The sequence below is a fragment of the Coptis chinensis genome, chromosome 4, assembly GCF_015680905.1.
Source record: "Coptis chinensis isolate HL-2020 chromosome 4, ASM1568090v1, whole genome shotgun sequence".
Classification (NCBI taxonomy): Eukaryota; Viridiplantae; Streptophyta; class Magnoliopsida; order Ranunculales; family Ranunculaceae; genus Coptis; species Coptis chinensis.
The window spans coordinates 45,301,732-45,319,338 of NC_141459.1; the positions used below are offsets into that span (position 1 = coordinate 45,301,732).

Below are 17,607 nucleotides of genomic sequence, written 5' to 3' on the forward strand. Positions count from 1 at the left end.
CATTTCGGCCAACAAATAGAAGACCCTAAAGCGGTTTGGTGCAAAATATGCATCTCCAAGAGCAATATAAGAATCCATGATATTACTAAGTCAATAAGTATATAATCATCTATGTTATTACGTTTTTCCGTCTTACTATGTATTTTGTCTTATCTTTTTGTCTTCTTTTGTATGCAATGCTTAATAGGATTGTCATCATTTCCATTGTGACTAATATAATTTTAACATGTGCTTCTGGGAGGTCTATTTTCTTACATACTCATTTTTCCATCGGTTTGCTGTATCGTTACCCATTTTTTACTTCATCCACCATGGCATCTTCATCAAACATTGCATCTTCATCATCCATGGTACCTCCCAAACTCATTCTGAGCAATCCTTTCGATCTATGATGGATTCAATGCCTATGGCCATCTCTTCCATGATTACATCACAAACATTGGGTGGTCTTTCCTAATTCTTCAACGACCAAACTTATTCTCCAAGTTTGGCTGCATACTTTTATGCTAATATGGATGACACACCAAAGCATTCAACCATCGCATGGTTTCTACTTAGACGGGTTCACAATCCGAGTTGGTGACACACCTCATATCTTTTTGAACAACAACTTGCTCTATCTTTGGACCTTCCATACCACGAACCCATTTGCATCTTGGCGGTACATCTATCATAATTCTTACCGTTCCTTTCGGTGGCAAGCGTTTAGCGACTCTTATGGTGATGGTCTTGAGATCAAGCGAGAAGGAGATGGCCATGTGCCATGGCGTAACATCACCATTCCATTAGCAAGCATGACCATGAACATGGGGAACTGCCATGTTATTTATACTCCTAAACATTATGGGAGATTGGCATTTTTCTCGCGCCAATGAGGCCGCTGCGTTGTATTGATTGCACTAGCTTCGGGTCATGCATTATTTAACATTTTAGGTTGTGTTATCTCCGGCTGAAACGAGCTCGCACTTTTCGGGATCAAGTATATACTTTTACCGATCCGCTTGCAAGATCATCATGAAGACACATTTCCACGGTTTGCAGCCACTTTTCATGATCGGGTCAAGGTAGATTCCATGTGCCCGACAAAGCGAGAATCATTAAGCTCATTGAGGTTTTCATCAAAGGAGGCGTCATTTCGATACACGAAGCATGTTGATGTTACCCAAAGGGCGAAAAGATGAAGACCAATTTGAGGGAATCGGAGACAAAGAATGGGAAGAAATTTGGCGGACTATTATCTATTGGTAGCGATGCTAAGGAAATGCATTTCCTTAAAGAGGGGCCGGACCTTCGCGATCTATTTGGATGGTAAACTTGAGTTTGCCATTGTACATATATCTAGCTAAACCTTCTGTTGGTGTGCTATGGTTTTTCATGTTTCGTATGCTATGGTTCATTATTTTGTGTGCTATGTTTAGTGTGCTATTGAACATTTTCTTGTTCTTTCTGAATAATATATTATGATCTCCAACCTCTCTGTTCCAGCAATCTAGCCCTAATTTTGCTCCCGGTTCTCAGGTACTTTCTCTCTTTAATTATTGATCCTTCGAGGACTAAGCATCATTCTGTTTGGGGGTGCTTTAAACCTGTAGCAAAAATTAGGCATCTTGTAGCCTATATATAGTTTTTATTTTCATATTAATAATTGTACTTAGTGACAAAGTCTTGTTTCCTTTTCAATGATGAAAATTGTCTAGAAATCTCACATTAGTATCCGAATTAGGATTTGTTTTTAAGAAACTTTAGATAATACATATGCAATAGTTTATACATCTTTTCATGAATATTCATGTACTGAGTATCATTGATGGTACATAGCAGTAAGTTTCTGGAACCAACGGTTAGTTACTTAAATTATAAATCTGTGAGAATCTAACCAAAAAGCCTTGATATGAGTGATTTGTGTGTGATGACAGAGAGGAGTAGTTTTTCGATTAGAGGAAATTACAGCGCATCTACTTACTTGATCACCACCGAACCATAGAGAATTTAGGCCTTCTTTGGATCGACATAGCTAAAAATTCATACCATTGTTATAAATATTACCGCTAGTCACTCCACTGAACCGTTCATCAAACCTTTCACTTTCACCAAAAATTCCTTACCCATTTATTAAACCAAATGAAAGAACCTACCTAAGTGATGAGTATGAGAAATAGGATGAAATGTGGAAAGAATAAAGAGAAAGACTTGTCCTAAATATAAGTCGAGTTATTTGCTTCGGAAAGAAAAAATAGAAAATGTTCTTAATCATATATATTATATATATATATATATATATATATATATATATATATATATATATATATATATATATAAAAAAAAAAGAAAAGAAAAAGAAAGAAAAGCATTAGTATCCAGAGGCTTAAGAACAAGGTTGGAAAAACTCAGCTAGAAGAAGGAAAGGAAACAAGGATTTCTCTAGTGTAAATATATGAAGACCCTATTCTCTCATACTCGTAAATTTTGATTATCCATTTCCATTTTCTTGTACACTATCACCTAAGCCCCACAATACCTAATAAAGACCTCTAGCTCAATTAGGAGTAGGGTGGTGTGATAATAAGTAGTAGGCGTGATTGATCGACATCGGCTCCTCATTTGTCATTGAGATGTAAGGAAACATGTGCCACTGCTGCACACTAGAGTTAACAAAACCTGAGTGGAAAATTTTTTTTGAGTGAATTTGTGTTTCGACACATACTGCGGAGAACCCATTTAGGTGCGGCTCTCAAGGGATCGAGAAAAACTCGCTAGTATATTTCAATGAAAAGTTCACTGCATGAATAATCATATGTAGATGTTTTAATTATTGAATACATATTAACTTGAGTTTCAAAGAAATAAATCCTCATTCCCTGCTAAGGAGATGTATGGATATCTGAGATTAAATTAGGAAACGAGTTTCTGTCATTGAGTCGTTGTAGTATAAATGAAATTTGTGAGTATCTTTTCTGGAAAACTCTCACGAGGCTATAACTCGCCCACTAGGGAATTCCTAGTGGTTTAAGGCCTTGTTGCATATGGTCAATGCAACCGCACTCTGCGAAACGAGAATTATTTTAGGACTACACATATTTTGGCCACTTATCTATTTTAGTGTCTCTTCTTTGCTTGAGGACAAGCAAAGTGCTGTTTGGGGGTAATGTGATAAGCACCCAAAAGTGTATTATGAAACCCCATTGAGACATATAAATTTGGTTAATTATGTGTTTAATAATCATGAAATAAATATGTTTTCATACTTTTGCGGTATTTTGCGGTAAACATGGAAATATTGGTTAAACCTAAAATAAAGCACGAGGCGGTATATCTGAATTCTCCCAAATCCCACGAAGCATCAAACTTCCAAAGCTCCTACCTCTCGAACCAGGACTCCGAATGCGACACGAGAGATGCTCAGACAATCAGGGCGATGAACTCTACGCATAGGCGGGAAATTGTAACACTGCCCAAAATACCGGACCGCCACTGGACTGCACATGGACCCACTATGCGGGGCCACAAGATTGGATGAGTCATCAATCATGGAGCATGTCAAGACAAAGATAACAAATTATTGGTGCAAAGTTGACACCTTGCATGTAATAAATTAGATTAGGTGTTAATAGTGAAAAAAGGCAAGGTGTCACTTTGTTTTAATGTGGTAGATAAAAATGAATCAATGTGGTTTGATAATTCACGTGGGAGGAAATGAGATTTCTCTCAAATGGAGAAGAAATTAGACAAATGTGGGGACACTCCATTTACTCCCTTGACTTATTTTCCTCACATGACATTATTTTAGTTCCTTAGTGAAAATGAGAAGTTAGTTTTAGTTTTTATGAAAAAAAAAAGCTTGTAATAGTTTTAATGGAGGAACACTTGTTCTTCTAGAAAATAATAGAAGTGAGTTTGGTTGTTTGGTTGTTCATCTTTCTTCTCTCTCTCTCTCTCTCTCTCTCTCTCTCTCTTTTCTCTTTTGTGTTTTCTTAGTTCATAAATCTTTGTCCCAAGGATCATGAGCTAACTTCCCTTTTGGGGAGTTAATCCAACTCATGTGAGGGTAAACAAATTGTTGTTGGTTTGATAGGTTTAGGAAGAACAACTAACTCTACATCCTATCCCAAAATGGTGGTTGGTGTAGAGTTTAGTTAGGAATCAAGCAATGAGCTTAGAGATAAGTCATTGTTTGGTTTCACTTGCTAGCATGTATGAGCTCTTTAGTGAGCCATGCATGTTAGGGATCAAATCTATTTTTCCATTAGGGACTTGTCTATGAGTCTAGGAAGAATCAAAACCTTTTTCAAATCAACACTAATGATAGTTTCACATAAGGAGGATTAACTCTCCACCTTCTCTTTCAAATCTTTATTTCGGTATTAAGTGAATGTTTTCAACGTTAATGTTTTTTTAATGTTTATGTAGGAAAGAAAAATCTAGCATTTATATTATGACCTTACTCCTTAGTTTCCCTTAATTGTAAATTCCAATTTGTAGTTGTTCTAAGCTTTAGTTTAGTTCGAATCTTTATTCCAACTCTACGAAACGAAGATCGTGAGTAAGGAACCTTGATTGCTTTTGCACCAATTTAGAGAGTTCAAAACTCTAAGTAGTGTTCTCCAAGCATATATCAGGGCCCCTTGCTTTGCCTTATGCATAACTCTGATCTCATCTCAGTGAAGGGCTTAACCCCTCCACTCTCTTTCTCATATTACACATCTTATCCCTTGTTCATTCTGGACTCTTCTACTATTACCGCTAACAATTTCATTTCAAAAGTGCCGTTGTAATATATATTTACACACAGCTACATATCTTTGCTCTGATTTTTCGTTACATTCAAGTGTGAAATTTTTTGAGCATTCTAACATTCCATGGTTTCTCTACCAACTTGCCTTCCTTGGTCCGCAATTTGTAGGTTCCCGCTCCTCCTACATCTACCACAGTATACGGCCCTTCCCAATTCGGCCCTAATTTCCCCTCATTCTCTCTCTTTGTGCTAGGGGTCACTCGGCGGAGGACCTGCTCGCCTATCTGAAAATGTCGCGGCTTGACCCTCTTGTTATACTGTCTCTGTAACCTTCTGTGGTACTCTTCCAACTTTATGCGGGCTGTATCCCTTTTTTCTTCCGCCAGATTCATATCCGCTGCTAATATTCTCTAATTTGAACCCTCCTCCACTGCCATTGTCCGCGTTGTTGCTGCAACCATCTCTGAAGGTATCACGGCCTCCACACCGTAAGCCATGGAGTATGGGGTTTCCTGAGTGGAGGACCGAGGTGTAGTCCGATAAGCCCAGAGTACATGATTCAGCTCATCTGCCCAAGCTCCCTTTTTGTCTTCCAACTTCTTCTTCAAATTGTTCATAAGGGTCTTGTTGGATGACTCGCCTGTTCGTTACCCTTCGGGTTGTAAGGGGCTGAGAAACTCTGTTTCACCCCATATGCTTGCAAGAAGCCAGCCACTTTTGCTCCGGTGAACTGGGTCCCGTTGTCCGCTATGATGGCATATGGTAATCCAAACCGGTAGATGACGTTCTCCCACAAGAACTTGATCACTTGTGTCTCCTTCACCTGTTGCAAAGGTACGGCCTCAATCCATTTCGTGAAATAGTCAATGGTTGCGAGCATGAATCTTCGCTTCCCGCTAGCCATGGGCAGCGGTCCCACTATATCCATTACCCATATAGCAAAAGGCCAAGGAGTGAAAATGTTGTGCAAAGGTTCCGCTAGGGCAAATATTAACTGAGCGAATCTCTGACACTTGTCGCATCTTTTGGCAAACTCCACTGCATCCCTCTTCATGTGAGGCCAGAAATACCCTTGTGTCAGCAATCGGTCAGTTGTAGTTCTTCCTGCAAAATGGCTCCCGCAATCTCCTTCGTGTAATTCGGCCAACACCTCAGCTGCTAGCTGTGGACTCAAACATTTTAACAGCGGCCCGTTGAAGTTTTTCTAGTACAATTCCCCCTCGAGTAGAACATATCTCTGGGACGTCTGTTGCCACCTTCTCTTCTCTTTTTTGTCAGCTAGCTCGTTTCCCGCCAAAAAGTGGATGATAGGATCCATCCAACTCCACTGTTCCTCCGCGACCTGGCATATTTCTATTGTGCCCTCCGTGCTTGGTCTTTCCAATCTTCTCACCTGAATCGTCCTTTCTTCTGATCCTGGGATTGCGGCGGCAACATAAGCCAGGGCGTCGGCATGCCTATTTTCACCTCGGCCAAAATGAATGAATCTAAGACTCGTGAAATAGGCAGACTGTTTATGCAACACCTCCAAATATTTCGCCATTCGGGGACACCGCGCAGCGAATCCTCCATTCGCTTGGCACACGACTAAATTCGAATCGAGAGTATACTGTCAGCTCCCTCACACCCAAGTCCTCGGCCATTCTCAATCCTACTATTACTGCTTCATATTCCGCTTCGTTACTGGATGCCACGAACCCCAACTTCATAGTTTGCTCTATTCTGTCATTATCGGGCGTAACCAGCACAACCCCTATGCTGCTGCATGCGTTCGTCGCTGACCCATCGGCAAACACTCTCCATCCGTTCCTCTTATCCCAGGGGTCTAACAAGTCTTTTCATGACCATCTCTTCTCCCCAGGTAGGATCCTCCGCGGGAAACTCTGCCAGAAATTCCGCTACAGCCTGTGCCTTTTTCGCAGTCCTTAATTACCTGATACTGTATCTCATATGAACTCAACATCACCGCCCATTTCAACATTCGGCCGAACTTTTCTGTCCTCAAAGCCTGCTTTAGGGGCAGATTCGTCACCACCACTACTACGTGTGCCTCAAAGTAGGGTCTCAGCTTCAAGGTTAAGAAAATTAATGCCAAGGCATACCTCTCGATCCTACTGTATCGGGTTTTTGCATCCAACAAAGTCTTGCTCTGAAAATATACTGGCTTCTCCACCTTGTCCTCCAGGTGGACTAATACTGAACTAATAGCATACTATGGCCCCCAGATACAGATACAGCTTTTCCCCTTGATCTGGCCACGACAACAGAGGCGCTTTGCCCAGATATACTTTCAACTCTTGGAATGCCTCCTCGCACTCCGTGGTCCATACAAAATCAGGTGTATTCCTTAACAATCTGTACAGTGGACGACACTTCTCGGATGACTTGGAGATGAATCTATTCAAAACTGCGACCCTTCCGGCTAGACGTTATACTTCCTTAACATCCCGCGGTAACGACATCTCTACCAAAGATCTTATCTGCTCGGGATTAGCTTCAATTCCCCGCTGGGTAACGATATATCCCAGGAATTTTCCCATTGTCACCCCAAATGTACACTTCTCTTGGGTCAAATTGTATCTTCTCAATATTCCAAACATCTCTCTCAACCCTTCTATATGTTCTTCCTCCGACATACTCTTCTCTACCATGTCATCTATGTAAATCTCCATTCCCTTTCGGATTTTGCTTTCGAACATTCTCTCCCCTAGCCGCTGGAAAGTAGCTCCCGCATTCTTCAACCCAAACGGCATCCTCGTATAGCAATAGGCCGGTACCCCCCTCCACCACAAAGACCGTCTTCTCCTGATCCGGTTTATACATCGCTACCTGATTGTATCCCATCGATGCATCCATAAAGGAAAATACTTTGAATCATGCCGTCCTATCCACCAAATTTCGTCTACTTTCGGCGGCATCGGGTAACTATCCGCCCGGACATTCAAGATTCACATCCGTGAAATCGACGCACATGCAGACCTTGCCATTCCTTTTCAGTACTGCGACTATGTTAGACAACCAGTCAGTGAACTCCACTTCTCGGATTATCCCAGCTCTTTTCAACCTTGCTACTTCCTCGCGAATTCCCTCCGCATATTTAGGTCTGATGCCGCGCAACTTCTGTCTCACGGGTTTGGCATTTTCCTTCATGTGTAACCGGTGACACGCAAACTCAGGATATAACCCGGTGACATCCTCTATTATCCAAGCGAAAACATCTTTATTCTCAGATAAAAATTGTATCAACTTATCTTTCCATTCTTCTGGCAAGCTGGATCCTACTGCTGTGAACTTCTCCTCTTCTCCTTCCCCAATATTTACCATCTCGATTTCATCAATCGTCTTCGGTCCCTCTGACGCCTTCAACTCCCCCTCCATCGAGGCGCACTGTAATTGCTATGCTTGCCTTTTTCTGGGGTCAGAAGATTCTCCCTCCGGTCCACGGATCAATCGCTTCACAGTTCCCCAGTGACTATTCTTGGCTGTCACTTGGTCACCGTAAACATCATATACGCCGGCAGGTGTTGGAAACCGTATTACTTGATAGTATGTGGATGGTACCGCCTTCATCTCATGGATCCATCATCTCCCTAAAATTGCATTGTACTGCGAAATCGAATCTATCACCATGAATCGCGTGAAAACAGTCACCGGACCCGTTGTTACCGGCAACAAAAGTTCTCCCATGGGTTCAGTCATACTTCCATTGAATCCGTATAGATTGGTCCGTGAAGGCTGCAGCTGCTTAGGATCTACTCCCATCTCTTCCAACATCCCTCTGAATAGAAGGTCCACTGTACTTCCACAATCAATGAGCACCCTATTTACCATGTAGTTCCCCATAGCTACCGTAATCACCAGGGCGTCTTCATGCGGCGAGTCCACTGCCCGTAGATCTGCGCTGCTGAACACTATCCTGTCCTTCTCTGATGTCGCTCTTGAATTCTGCCGCGGTCTATCCACCCTCTCACTGATTTGTTGGATGCTCGCTGTCCGTCTTATCTTGTCTCTATGAGCATTGTGACTTAGGACTTCACCGCTGTATATCACATTGATAGTTCCCAATATCCTTCCCGGCGGTGGCATGCGTCCCTCGTTCTGCTCTCCTCTCACAAACTCTCTCATCACTCCTCTTTCGACCATCATCTGAACTAACCATTTCAAGGTGTAGCAGTCATTAGTCTCGTGATTCCGCATCTGATGATAATCGCAGAACGGTTTTTCAGGTATCTCTATTGGTGTGCTCCGCGGTCCCTCGTACCACGGTAGATTCTTGATTAAGGGTAAGATCTCGCTCAAGGGTCTGTTCAGGGGTGTCTGCTCTGTCTCTCTGTACGGTTTTCTCTCCCTATACTCTCTTCGGACACCCTCCCATGTCCCCGCTACCCGTGTGCGATCTCTGCGGTATCCCCCTCTTTCCTTCCCGGCGAATTCTGTTCTCCTAGACTCCCTCCCCTTTTCCAATGACAATACTGCTTTTCCTGACTTTCTGGAATCCTTCTGCATTGTATCTTCATACCTTATGTATTTCTCCACCCTCGGATAAAGTTCATGCAAAGTCGCGATCTCATTCTTCGCCCACAGATTGATGTACTCTTGTTGTTCCGGCGCAACCCTCTCAAATGCTTTTCACGCGGTTCGTTCGTCGGATTTTCAACTTTCAATGTCTGCGCCTTGAATCGACATAAAAACTCTTTAACTGACTCCGAGGACTGTTGTCTCACATTGAATAGTGCCGCGATATCTACCATCCGTCTCTTCTGGTGTATGAAGTGATCTATGAATGCTTGCTCCAACTCCTGGAAATTGGTTATGCTCCCCGCGGGTAACCTATAATACCAATCCTGACGCTCCTCCCTTCAGACTCGTCGAAAACATCATACATCGTAGACCATCATACCGCGCTTCCTACCACAGAGGCATCTGTTGTCGGAAATGATGGATGTGGTCCACCGGATCTCCCTTACTGTCATACCTTTCGAATCTAGGTTGAGCGAACCGCTTCGGAACCTCTAATGCCCATATTTTGTCTGCCAACGGGTTGCGGTTCAACCCCACCACCACCTGACTGGCCGCTCCTCTTTGATTTTTCTCTTGTCGTCGATTCGCTTCCCTATCGTTGTCTATCATCTCCTGGACTTGCTCCATAGTTAACCCTGCTATCGGATTTTCCACCAAATCTGGTCCCGCCATATCTTCCTCAGCTTTCTCTCCGTCAGATCCCTCATTCCCTTCTTCCTCGGTCTCATCCTCCGCCCTTTCTCTCTCCCTTCTCAGTTTTTCATTCTCTTCCTGAAGCCTCGCGATCTCCTCTCTCATCAGCCTCGTTTTTTCTGTTTCTCGTTCCTCTCTTCGGTCTCCTTCTCCGTCAATCACACCATCCGGCGCTAGATCCGGTGTTACGTTTTCCACCACCACCTTTTTAGGTCTACCTACTCTCTTGTTCTTGTCTTCTCCACAGACGGCGCTAAATATATGAGCACCATACAACTCCTTTTTCTTTTTCTCTCTTTTCTCTCCTTCCTCTCTTTTTCTTTTTCTTTTCTTCTTCTTCTTCTCTCCTCCCACTGTTCCTTTTATATCGCCTCCTCCTTTTGTGGGTCGTCCATCTGTCCTTGTATCTTGCTGTCCGACTCCCCTCCGTACCAGGGACACCTGCAATCTAGGGTTCGCAGGTTACGATCCCGTACTCTCCTTTTCTCTTCAGTATTATGCACTTTATCCCCTGCACCGCGCGAACCAGTCATCTTTTCCACATTATGCTACTACAAAATACACCACGTAGCAAAAGTACATATAAATAGGAAATTCGAACTCTATTATTGAGTTGTTATTAGTTGATGTTGTAACTTCCACGTGGTGGAAGAGGGTCTTTTCTATGCCATTATGTTTGCCCAGAAGCAAAAGGCTAGAGTGGTTGGACGGAGATGCAAATTTACGAAATGGGGATCAAATTTTAGTGATCGAAGCCATGTCTTACAAACGCGCCTAAACTGGAACAAGTATTTGGCTGGCAACCACGACAGTAGCTCGCCTACCACCTCGTGTGGAAGGCTCCTCGTCATCTCCAATTCAGTAGAATGACCACTGCCTTTTGCGTCTTACCTTTTTTTGTTTTTTCTTCTTTTTTAATTTCTCTCTCCTGTTACGCTAAGAATTACGGAAACAGGGCGAAGGAATTAAGTGATGCCCCAATAAGACGCAATCGAGCGCCCACACTAGTACACTGCCAGGTGCAGAAAAAGAGTGAAAGGATAGAGTTGTAATCCTAAGAACGTTAAGTTGACCCTATAGTTGTCCAGTCCAAAGTCTTTGGTATTAACTGACACTGTTTTTGACTTGCTTGAAGTACCTTAGCCTATCTTTGTTTTCATCACCCAATTTGGCAAGATAAATCTGCCCAGCTCAGTAGGAAATGAAATAAGCCAAAACTATGGCCTATTGTTTGGAATAATCAATGGCATCTTTCAATGAGGACAGTAAACAACAGGACATGGATTAGATTTATAGAAATTGGTATAGTAGTGATAATGATGATCATAAACACTGCTTCAATAATGTGATTTGTTGTGCATTTTGAAACGAGTATATTGGCTTTAATATCGATAATAACTAAGCGGCCCTTGCACTTGTATCACTTCTCTAGGCTAATCCGTCCAACGCTCTACATCTTCTTTCGATCATGTTAATGCAAATTCTCACTCTATATAACTATATATGTATATATGTATGCTGTCTTTACTGTACTCGTTGTTCGGATCTTCTGACATGGGAGCGCACTTGTGTAGTTTCAAGCAACCAAGACCAGAGGAAGGATCTCCAATGCATGACGAGTCAAGTGATCGGTCCACGTATGAAAATCTCTCCCTCACTGAGTTGCTGAACTCAGGGCGCGCAGAGAACAAGAAGAGGCCCTTGCACGTTCAGTATCATACAAATAAGAAAAGTAAGTCTCTAGAAGATTGTTTACTGGATTCTCCAAGCTATTTGAAGGATGACCACTTCCTTGGAGGTGAACTTCATATTCTTCAACACTCTCCGAGAAAGAATGTTAGTTCACCTCCTATGGAATCTTGGTACATGCATATGAGTCAACAATTTTCCAAAAAGTACTCATCCCCTACTAGAGTACATCCACATCTCCTCTCAAACACAGCACGTGATTATTACTCTATTGAGCAGTTGGCGAAAGTTGATGAAGGAAAGACAGAAGATTCCTTTGTTTCTTCAATAAGCAGAAGCCAAAGTGGAAAGTCGAAAAAGAGAGTCAGCTTCAGGATGCCTGAGGAAGCTGATATTTTCATAATTTACTCACCTAAGGAGGATGCTGGGGAGCGGAAAAGTGTTAAGGGCATCCATCCATTGTATGAACAATGACCATGCAGCCTTTTACTGGCATTGGAAGTGGTAAAATATTAGTATCAAAGTGATAAGCTATGGTAATTAATACTTCTTTTTTCAGTTTACCTATATGTCAAGCAAATTAATGTTGGATGTACTATGCCAAGCAGTTGAGTATTTAGCGAAGCAGTGTGTGCTCAGAGCCTCAGACCAACAGCCTAATCCATGGTCCAGTCGAAGAGTAGACATTGATGACTTAACCATTTTGCATTATGGGGAGTTGGGGACAAATTGAACTATTTGAACTCTTAACTAAATAACATATCAAAAAAAAAATCTCAACTAATACTATATGTAAATACCAAAATGAGTCTTTATAGGACTCACTCTAATACTACACCAATTAAGATTAGGACTAGGCTAATATTTATGGAGGAAAGGGGAAAGTTTTGGGTGTTTGGTAATGGCTGCTCTCCTTGTGGAAGATGACTATACGTATCCAATTAGAAAGAAGGATCTGAAATCAAGCCAACAACGTAGTTCTTAGATTGGCTTTTATATACTAGGTGTTAAAGTGCCTGTCTTGATGGTGAAGGGTGAGTCATGGTTGAAAATATGGTTGAATAGTGTAAAGGTGTGATGTGTTATTCCTCTACAAACAGTCTTTGGAGGACTGATATGGATGGATGGGTGAGACCGAGTTCGGCTTTTGGAGCGAACTGCCTACGTATCTTACTCTGGTTCTCGGGGTCAGAGTAGAATCAGGTCTGGCGTAGTTCATAGGAGTGGTATTTATAGAGATTGAAAGTGTATCCTCACCCTCCACGTGTAAAGGATGTCACCGTGGGGTGTGGATCATGGGGCACGCGGAGAAATATCTACATAGGTCTGCTGTGATGATGAGGAGTGGCAGTCTGTGCGCGTAGCTTGCGGCCGTGACTAGTGACTGACAGTTAGGATGAGTGCAAGTACACCTTCAGCCATGATTGCTTACGGATAGGGTCCGTGTCATTACTACCGCGTGAAGTTCGCATGATGTTGACCGATCTGTCGGGGCGATGTTGGCTCATGGATGCGACACGGGACCATAGGTCGGTGCATTAGTTCCACCATGTTAAGCGTCTTTGGATAGAGAATATCACTCCCTTACGGCCCCTCTCGGTAGGTTGTGGGTAACGACCTACCGAGAGAGAGAATGGTGGCACGTAGCGCACTATGTGAGATTTGGGGGGAGGCGCCAATCATCGGTGTAGAACATTTGGTGTTAACCGCGTATGCTTAGTTAGTATGATCGTGGACGGCGCGGTGCAAAGACGCGATGTGATCCGAAAGCAATTGAAGAGAAGAAAACGCGGGCGCCGTTTTTCGGGATCTAAAAAGACAAGACAGCTTACTGGGAGTCGTGGATGGCTAGGGCTAGGGTGTAATCATAATGCCTTGGAAACCGGAGGGCGGTTGTTCAAAAATCCTACTTGGCGTGACGAGACTTCATTTTGTCGCCGGTTGGTAGAGAGAACTTCATTAGCGATCAATCTTCAAGGTTAGTGCTCGCTATTTTGAACCCGCTTCCCTTGTTTGGTGCTAAGCTTCGTGCTAGAGTTGTTAGGGTACTCTGTTAGATACTAGTAGCTAGATTTGATAAGTTTAGAGGAGAAAGATGTCGGATTCGATGACACTCGCTCGAACGAGATCCGCGGAAGTTTCCCTTTGGTTGGGAGGATGAGGAGGAGCGGATGAATCATTGGTATGCGGGGTGAGGGTGATGAGAGGTGAGTGAGGAAGGCGATGCTCGACCGCTTTCGTGGTTGCCGACGTTAGCACTTCAGACGCCGTGAGAGGTCGTCTTCGAAATGAAGCCGCCAACTAGGGTTGTGGATAAACACGCTTTGAGGCGTTTCCACATCCGAGGAAAAGATATGGTATAACCGTAGACGGTCCGGAGATCCACGAGCCCGATCGAGGCGCATCGGTGTTTAGTGATAGGTACGCCCCCCGCACCACGGGTGATCGCCCTCATGAGGGCACTAAAGGCGCTTATATGACGATACCATTTTCGGTTGGTTTGTCAATTTTGAACCATCGCGGGCAAAGCCTGCGGCAGATTCGTTGGTAACACGTGGCGGTTGTTGAAGGTGTTCGACCCGTTGAACGCAACGCCGTGAATATCGGATCAAGTCGCCGATATTATTGAGCACTTCACCTTGAAGCCGATCTAGGGCATTTAACTTTAGCTTGCAAACCCGAAGCTACTCACTCACCCGCTCGATGGAGTGAGTAACGAAGTCTTGGGATAAAAGACCGCTCCCTGTTAGTGGGTAACTACCGCGGCGAGTGGGTTCGGTATTGACAAGAAAACGGTGGATTTCTGATGGTGGGTACGATGCGTTTTTTCTTAGGCTTTATGCCGGTAATGATTGATCCTGTGTATTGATCTAATATTTGTTATGTTGTCTTTGTACAGATAACCGCCCCGCATGAGAGACGAACCGAAAGCAAAGGATCGAGAGCTTCGCTTAGGTTGACTCGGCCGAAAAATTCGCGGTTGCCGAGAGGTCGCCGAATTCTTTAAGGAGCGTGGAGGGCCCTGGCCGCTCGAAGAGAAGGGAAGCTCAGAAAAGTAGGGCTCGTGGGCAAGGGAGGCCCAAAAGTACGCTATGGAGAAGCGTGGCGTTGATCCGTGACGAGAGGATAGAAAGAAACGGGTCAGATCTTTGGGGTGAAGCGACCCCCGGGTCTTTGGGGCCTCCGGTCCGGTCGGGATGGGTCGGGAGGATGCTCCGTTCGACGTGGAGGACGTCCCCTCCGACGTTCCGGAGTACCGACCGCTAAGATCGGCGAGGGTGGCCTGTACGAGGGGTGGTGAGGTGCGAATGGGTGGGAGGGCAGCTCGCAACCCGGAGGTCGAGGCCGATGCCCCGACTTCCGTTTCGGTTGAGGACGCCGGGAGGTTGTCCCGAGGTCGCTCGACCCCGTGTTGTTGGAGATGCCCGCAAGATGAAGGGGAAGGTCAGCTCCAGAGACGCTGGTAGGGGCCGCCCAAGATGGAAAGGACGAAGCCGGAGCGCAACCCGATGTATGTGGAAGAAGTAACGGGAAGAAGAAGCTATGTGAAGAGGTCGATCGCGAAGCTACAAGTCCGCACCCATACCGCTTTGCTTGTTGGAAGGGATGGATGCTTGATGGTGATAGGAAGGACCTTGACTCCAAGGAACTAGAGTCGAACCGAGAGCGGTGGATAAGGCGATTTGTTCGGTAAGTGGTAGTGTTATTACCGCTTTTGTGCTATCCCTTATTGTATAATCGTTGCTTATCGTGTGTTTGTGGTACTATGTGCGAAGCCGCCGCAGATGGTTGCGGGCATCGTAAATTGAAGACAACCGCCTTGTTTTTCGAGATGGAGAAGTCGGAGGTCGAGTCTCGAGGCTCGAGATCTCCGATCTCCGAAGCCGATATCTCAATCGGAGAAGGTGGAGCTGGATACCGGGGCGAATCGGGTTAATTCTGTTGCTCCGGAGAGGACGCCGGCCGTGAACGAAGCGGCCGGGCCGGCATGAATCGAGGTCGAGTGAAAGAAGAAGATGTTGCCGCTTAATACGCCACGCTGACGCGTTGTAAAAAGCTACCGCGAATGGAGCGGCGGCGCGCCTATCTTGCCATCCGCTTTGAAATAGAAGAACCGAGGCGGTAGGTATGGCGACGCGCCGAGGAGGTGATACCAAGGGACCGCAATAGATCGACAGTCGACTCGCCGAGGCGGGGTCGGCCGGTTCTCGCGGTCGCTCTTGCTCCCCGCTGGGTGAGATGGTTATGGATCAACCTCCCGCTGGTTGGGCGGTCCGGGTGGGACGCTTAACCGGAAAGCAAAGATTGGCGCCTCCCTGGTGATCCGAAGCCGTTCCAGCGCCGGATGTCCCTCCGTTGAAGGCTTTGAAGATGCTTGTTTGAAAGTTGAATGTCCGGTTTTTTTTTTTTTGCGGCCGCCCGCCTAAAACAATAGAGCTGTTTTCCCGGGTTACCCGGGCGTTTCGCCTTTTCTTTGTCTCGTGCTTATGATAATCGATGTTTTAGCTGGCCGGATTTTTTCGGGTAGACCCAAAGAAATTTCGGCTTATCCGGGCGACTGAGGTCGGATCGCGGGTCTTCGGTTTGCTAACCTGTTTTATATTAATGCCATGTTGTTATCCGTTGTTTTTCTTCCTTCGCGTCATCGTATGTCCGCTTTGATTTGTCCCTCGGGTTGGTCGACTTGTATCAATCGCGGAATAATGTGGTTCGTGCGGAGGCGGTGTTAGCGTCCTCTGGTTACTCAGTACTAGTACGACTGGAGTGTTTTGTGAGCAATGGTCACTTCCATTACCGTGCGTGCTTGGCACGTGTGCGGATATGACCGGTTTGCGAGATATGAAATGATGGCTGCCAGTTGGATTGGCGTTTGGCGTCTCGATGTCTTAATGAGCTGCCTCGGGAAGAGACGTTTCTTTTGCGTAAATAGAACCTGTTCGGGGAGAGCGATGGCATTTGAACTTCCATTTGCTGCTGCCTTTGCTTCGCTGAACGTGCTTGCTTTTGTTGGTCATCTTCCTCGTATGGTTTGTTTTTCGTTCTTTTGATCATGCTTGAAAAGATGCTATCTCTTCCTCATTGCCTCTGTTTTGTTCTTTTTGCTTTAGCTTTCCTCATGGCTCATTGTTACGCTTTTGGTGTGGGTGGGGGCAGTCTGCGTGAGAGCTCTCCTCTACTGATGGAGGAGATGGAGTTCCATCCGCATGCACGGCGGTGACCGTGGCAAGAGGGAAAGGTGGTGGCATCGGGTCAAAAAGGCTAAACGCCCCCGAGGTCGGGTTTCTACATCGAGGTGTGGTGATCGTCGCCCCATCGAGGACGGCGTACCTCGGGCTGCCGAACGGATGGACGCTCGGGGCCGGGGCGACGCCGCTAGTGGGGAGTTCGCTACCGCGTTGGGGACGGGGAGCGAAGTTCTTCTATGTCGGAGGTCGGGGAAGCGTCGGCCGCGGAAGCCGCTCGATCGCAGCTTCCACTCGCTCTATAGCGACGAAGTCTTCCGAGGGGTATTCAGGCCGGACGGGACAAAGCCGGAGGTCGAGGACGACGATATGGATACGCCTGGGGACCATGGACATGGCGAAATCAGTCCAGTGAAAGTAGTACCGTTTGCTAGTTTCTCGGTCGTTCTTTTCGATTGATTTTTATTGTTTTTCAGACTTTGTTTCTTTGCCGGGTTATGATAAGTTGAAGAACGCCAGGTAACGCCTCGCTATCGATGTTGATGCCCGAAGTCGAAATGGGATGTCCGCGAAGCCGCCGCCGAAGCCGACAAGAAAAGGCCGGAAGCTATGTCGGCCAAATGTCGGCCGCCCGATGAAAATGAAAACTTGCCGCGTCCGTTGTTTGATCCGCAAATGGAGATCACGGAGGTGACCGAAAGCACGCCGGGCAATGCCGAGGGTTGCTCGTAAGGCTCGTAACGCGTATACCACCGCCTCAGAGTGAGTAACGCCTGCCGGACGGACGAA

The 17,607-nt window shown here is 45.3% G+C and overlaps 1 protein-coding gene and 1 long non-coding RNA gene across 2 annotated transcripts; both read right to left on the minus strand.

Moving 5' to 3' along the window:
* Window positions 1-8,314: 8,314 nt before the first annotated feature.
* On the minus strand, window positions 8,315-9,238 carry LOC147503666 (uncharacterized). Its single transcript, XM_086604926.1, has one exon. The coding sequence runs from the start codon at window positions 9,236-9,238 to the stop codon at window positions 8,315-8,317; it is 924 nt and encodes a 307-aa protein (XP_086461052.1).
* Window positions 9,239-11,143: 1,905 nt separating this feature from the next.
* LOC147503667 (uncharacterized) lies at window positions 11,144-12,698 on the minus strand. The gene is made up of 2 exons (XR_015192790.1): window positions 12,200-12,698; window positions 11,144-12,124 (listed from the first exon to the last, which is right to left on the minus strand). It is a non-coding gene; the product is annotated as an uncharacterized LOC147503667 (long non-coding RNA).
* Window positions 12,699-17,607: the final 4,909 nt, after the last annotated feature.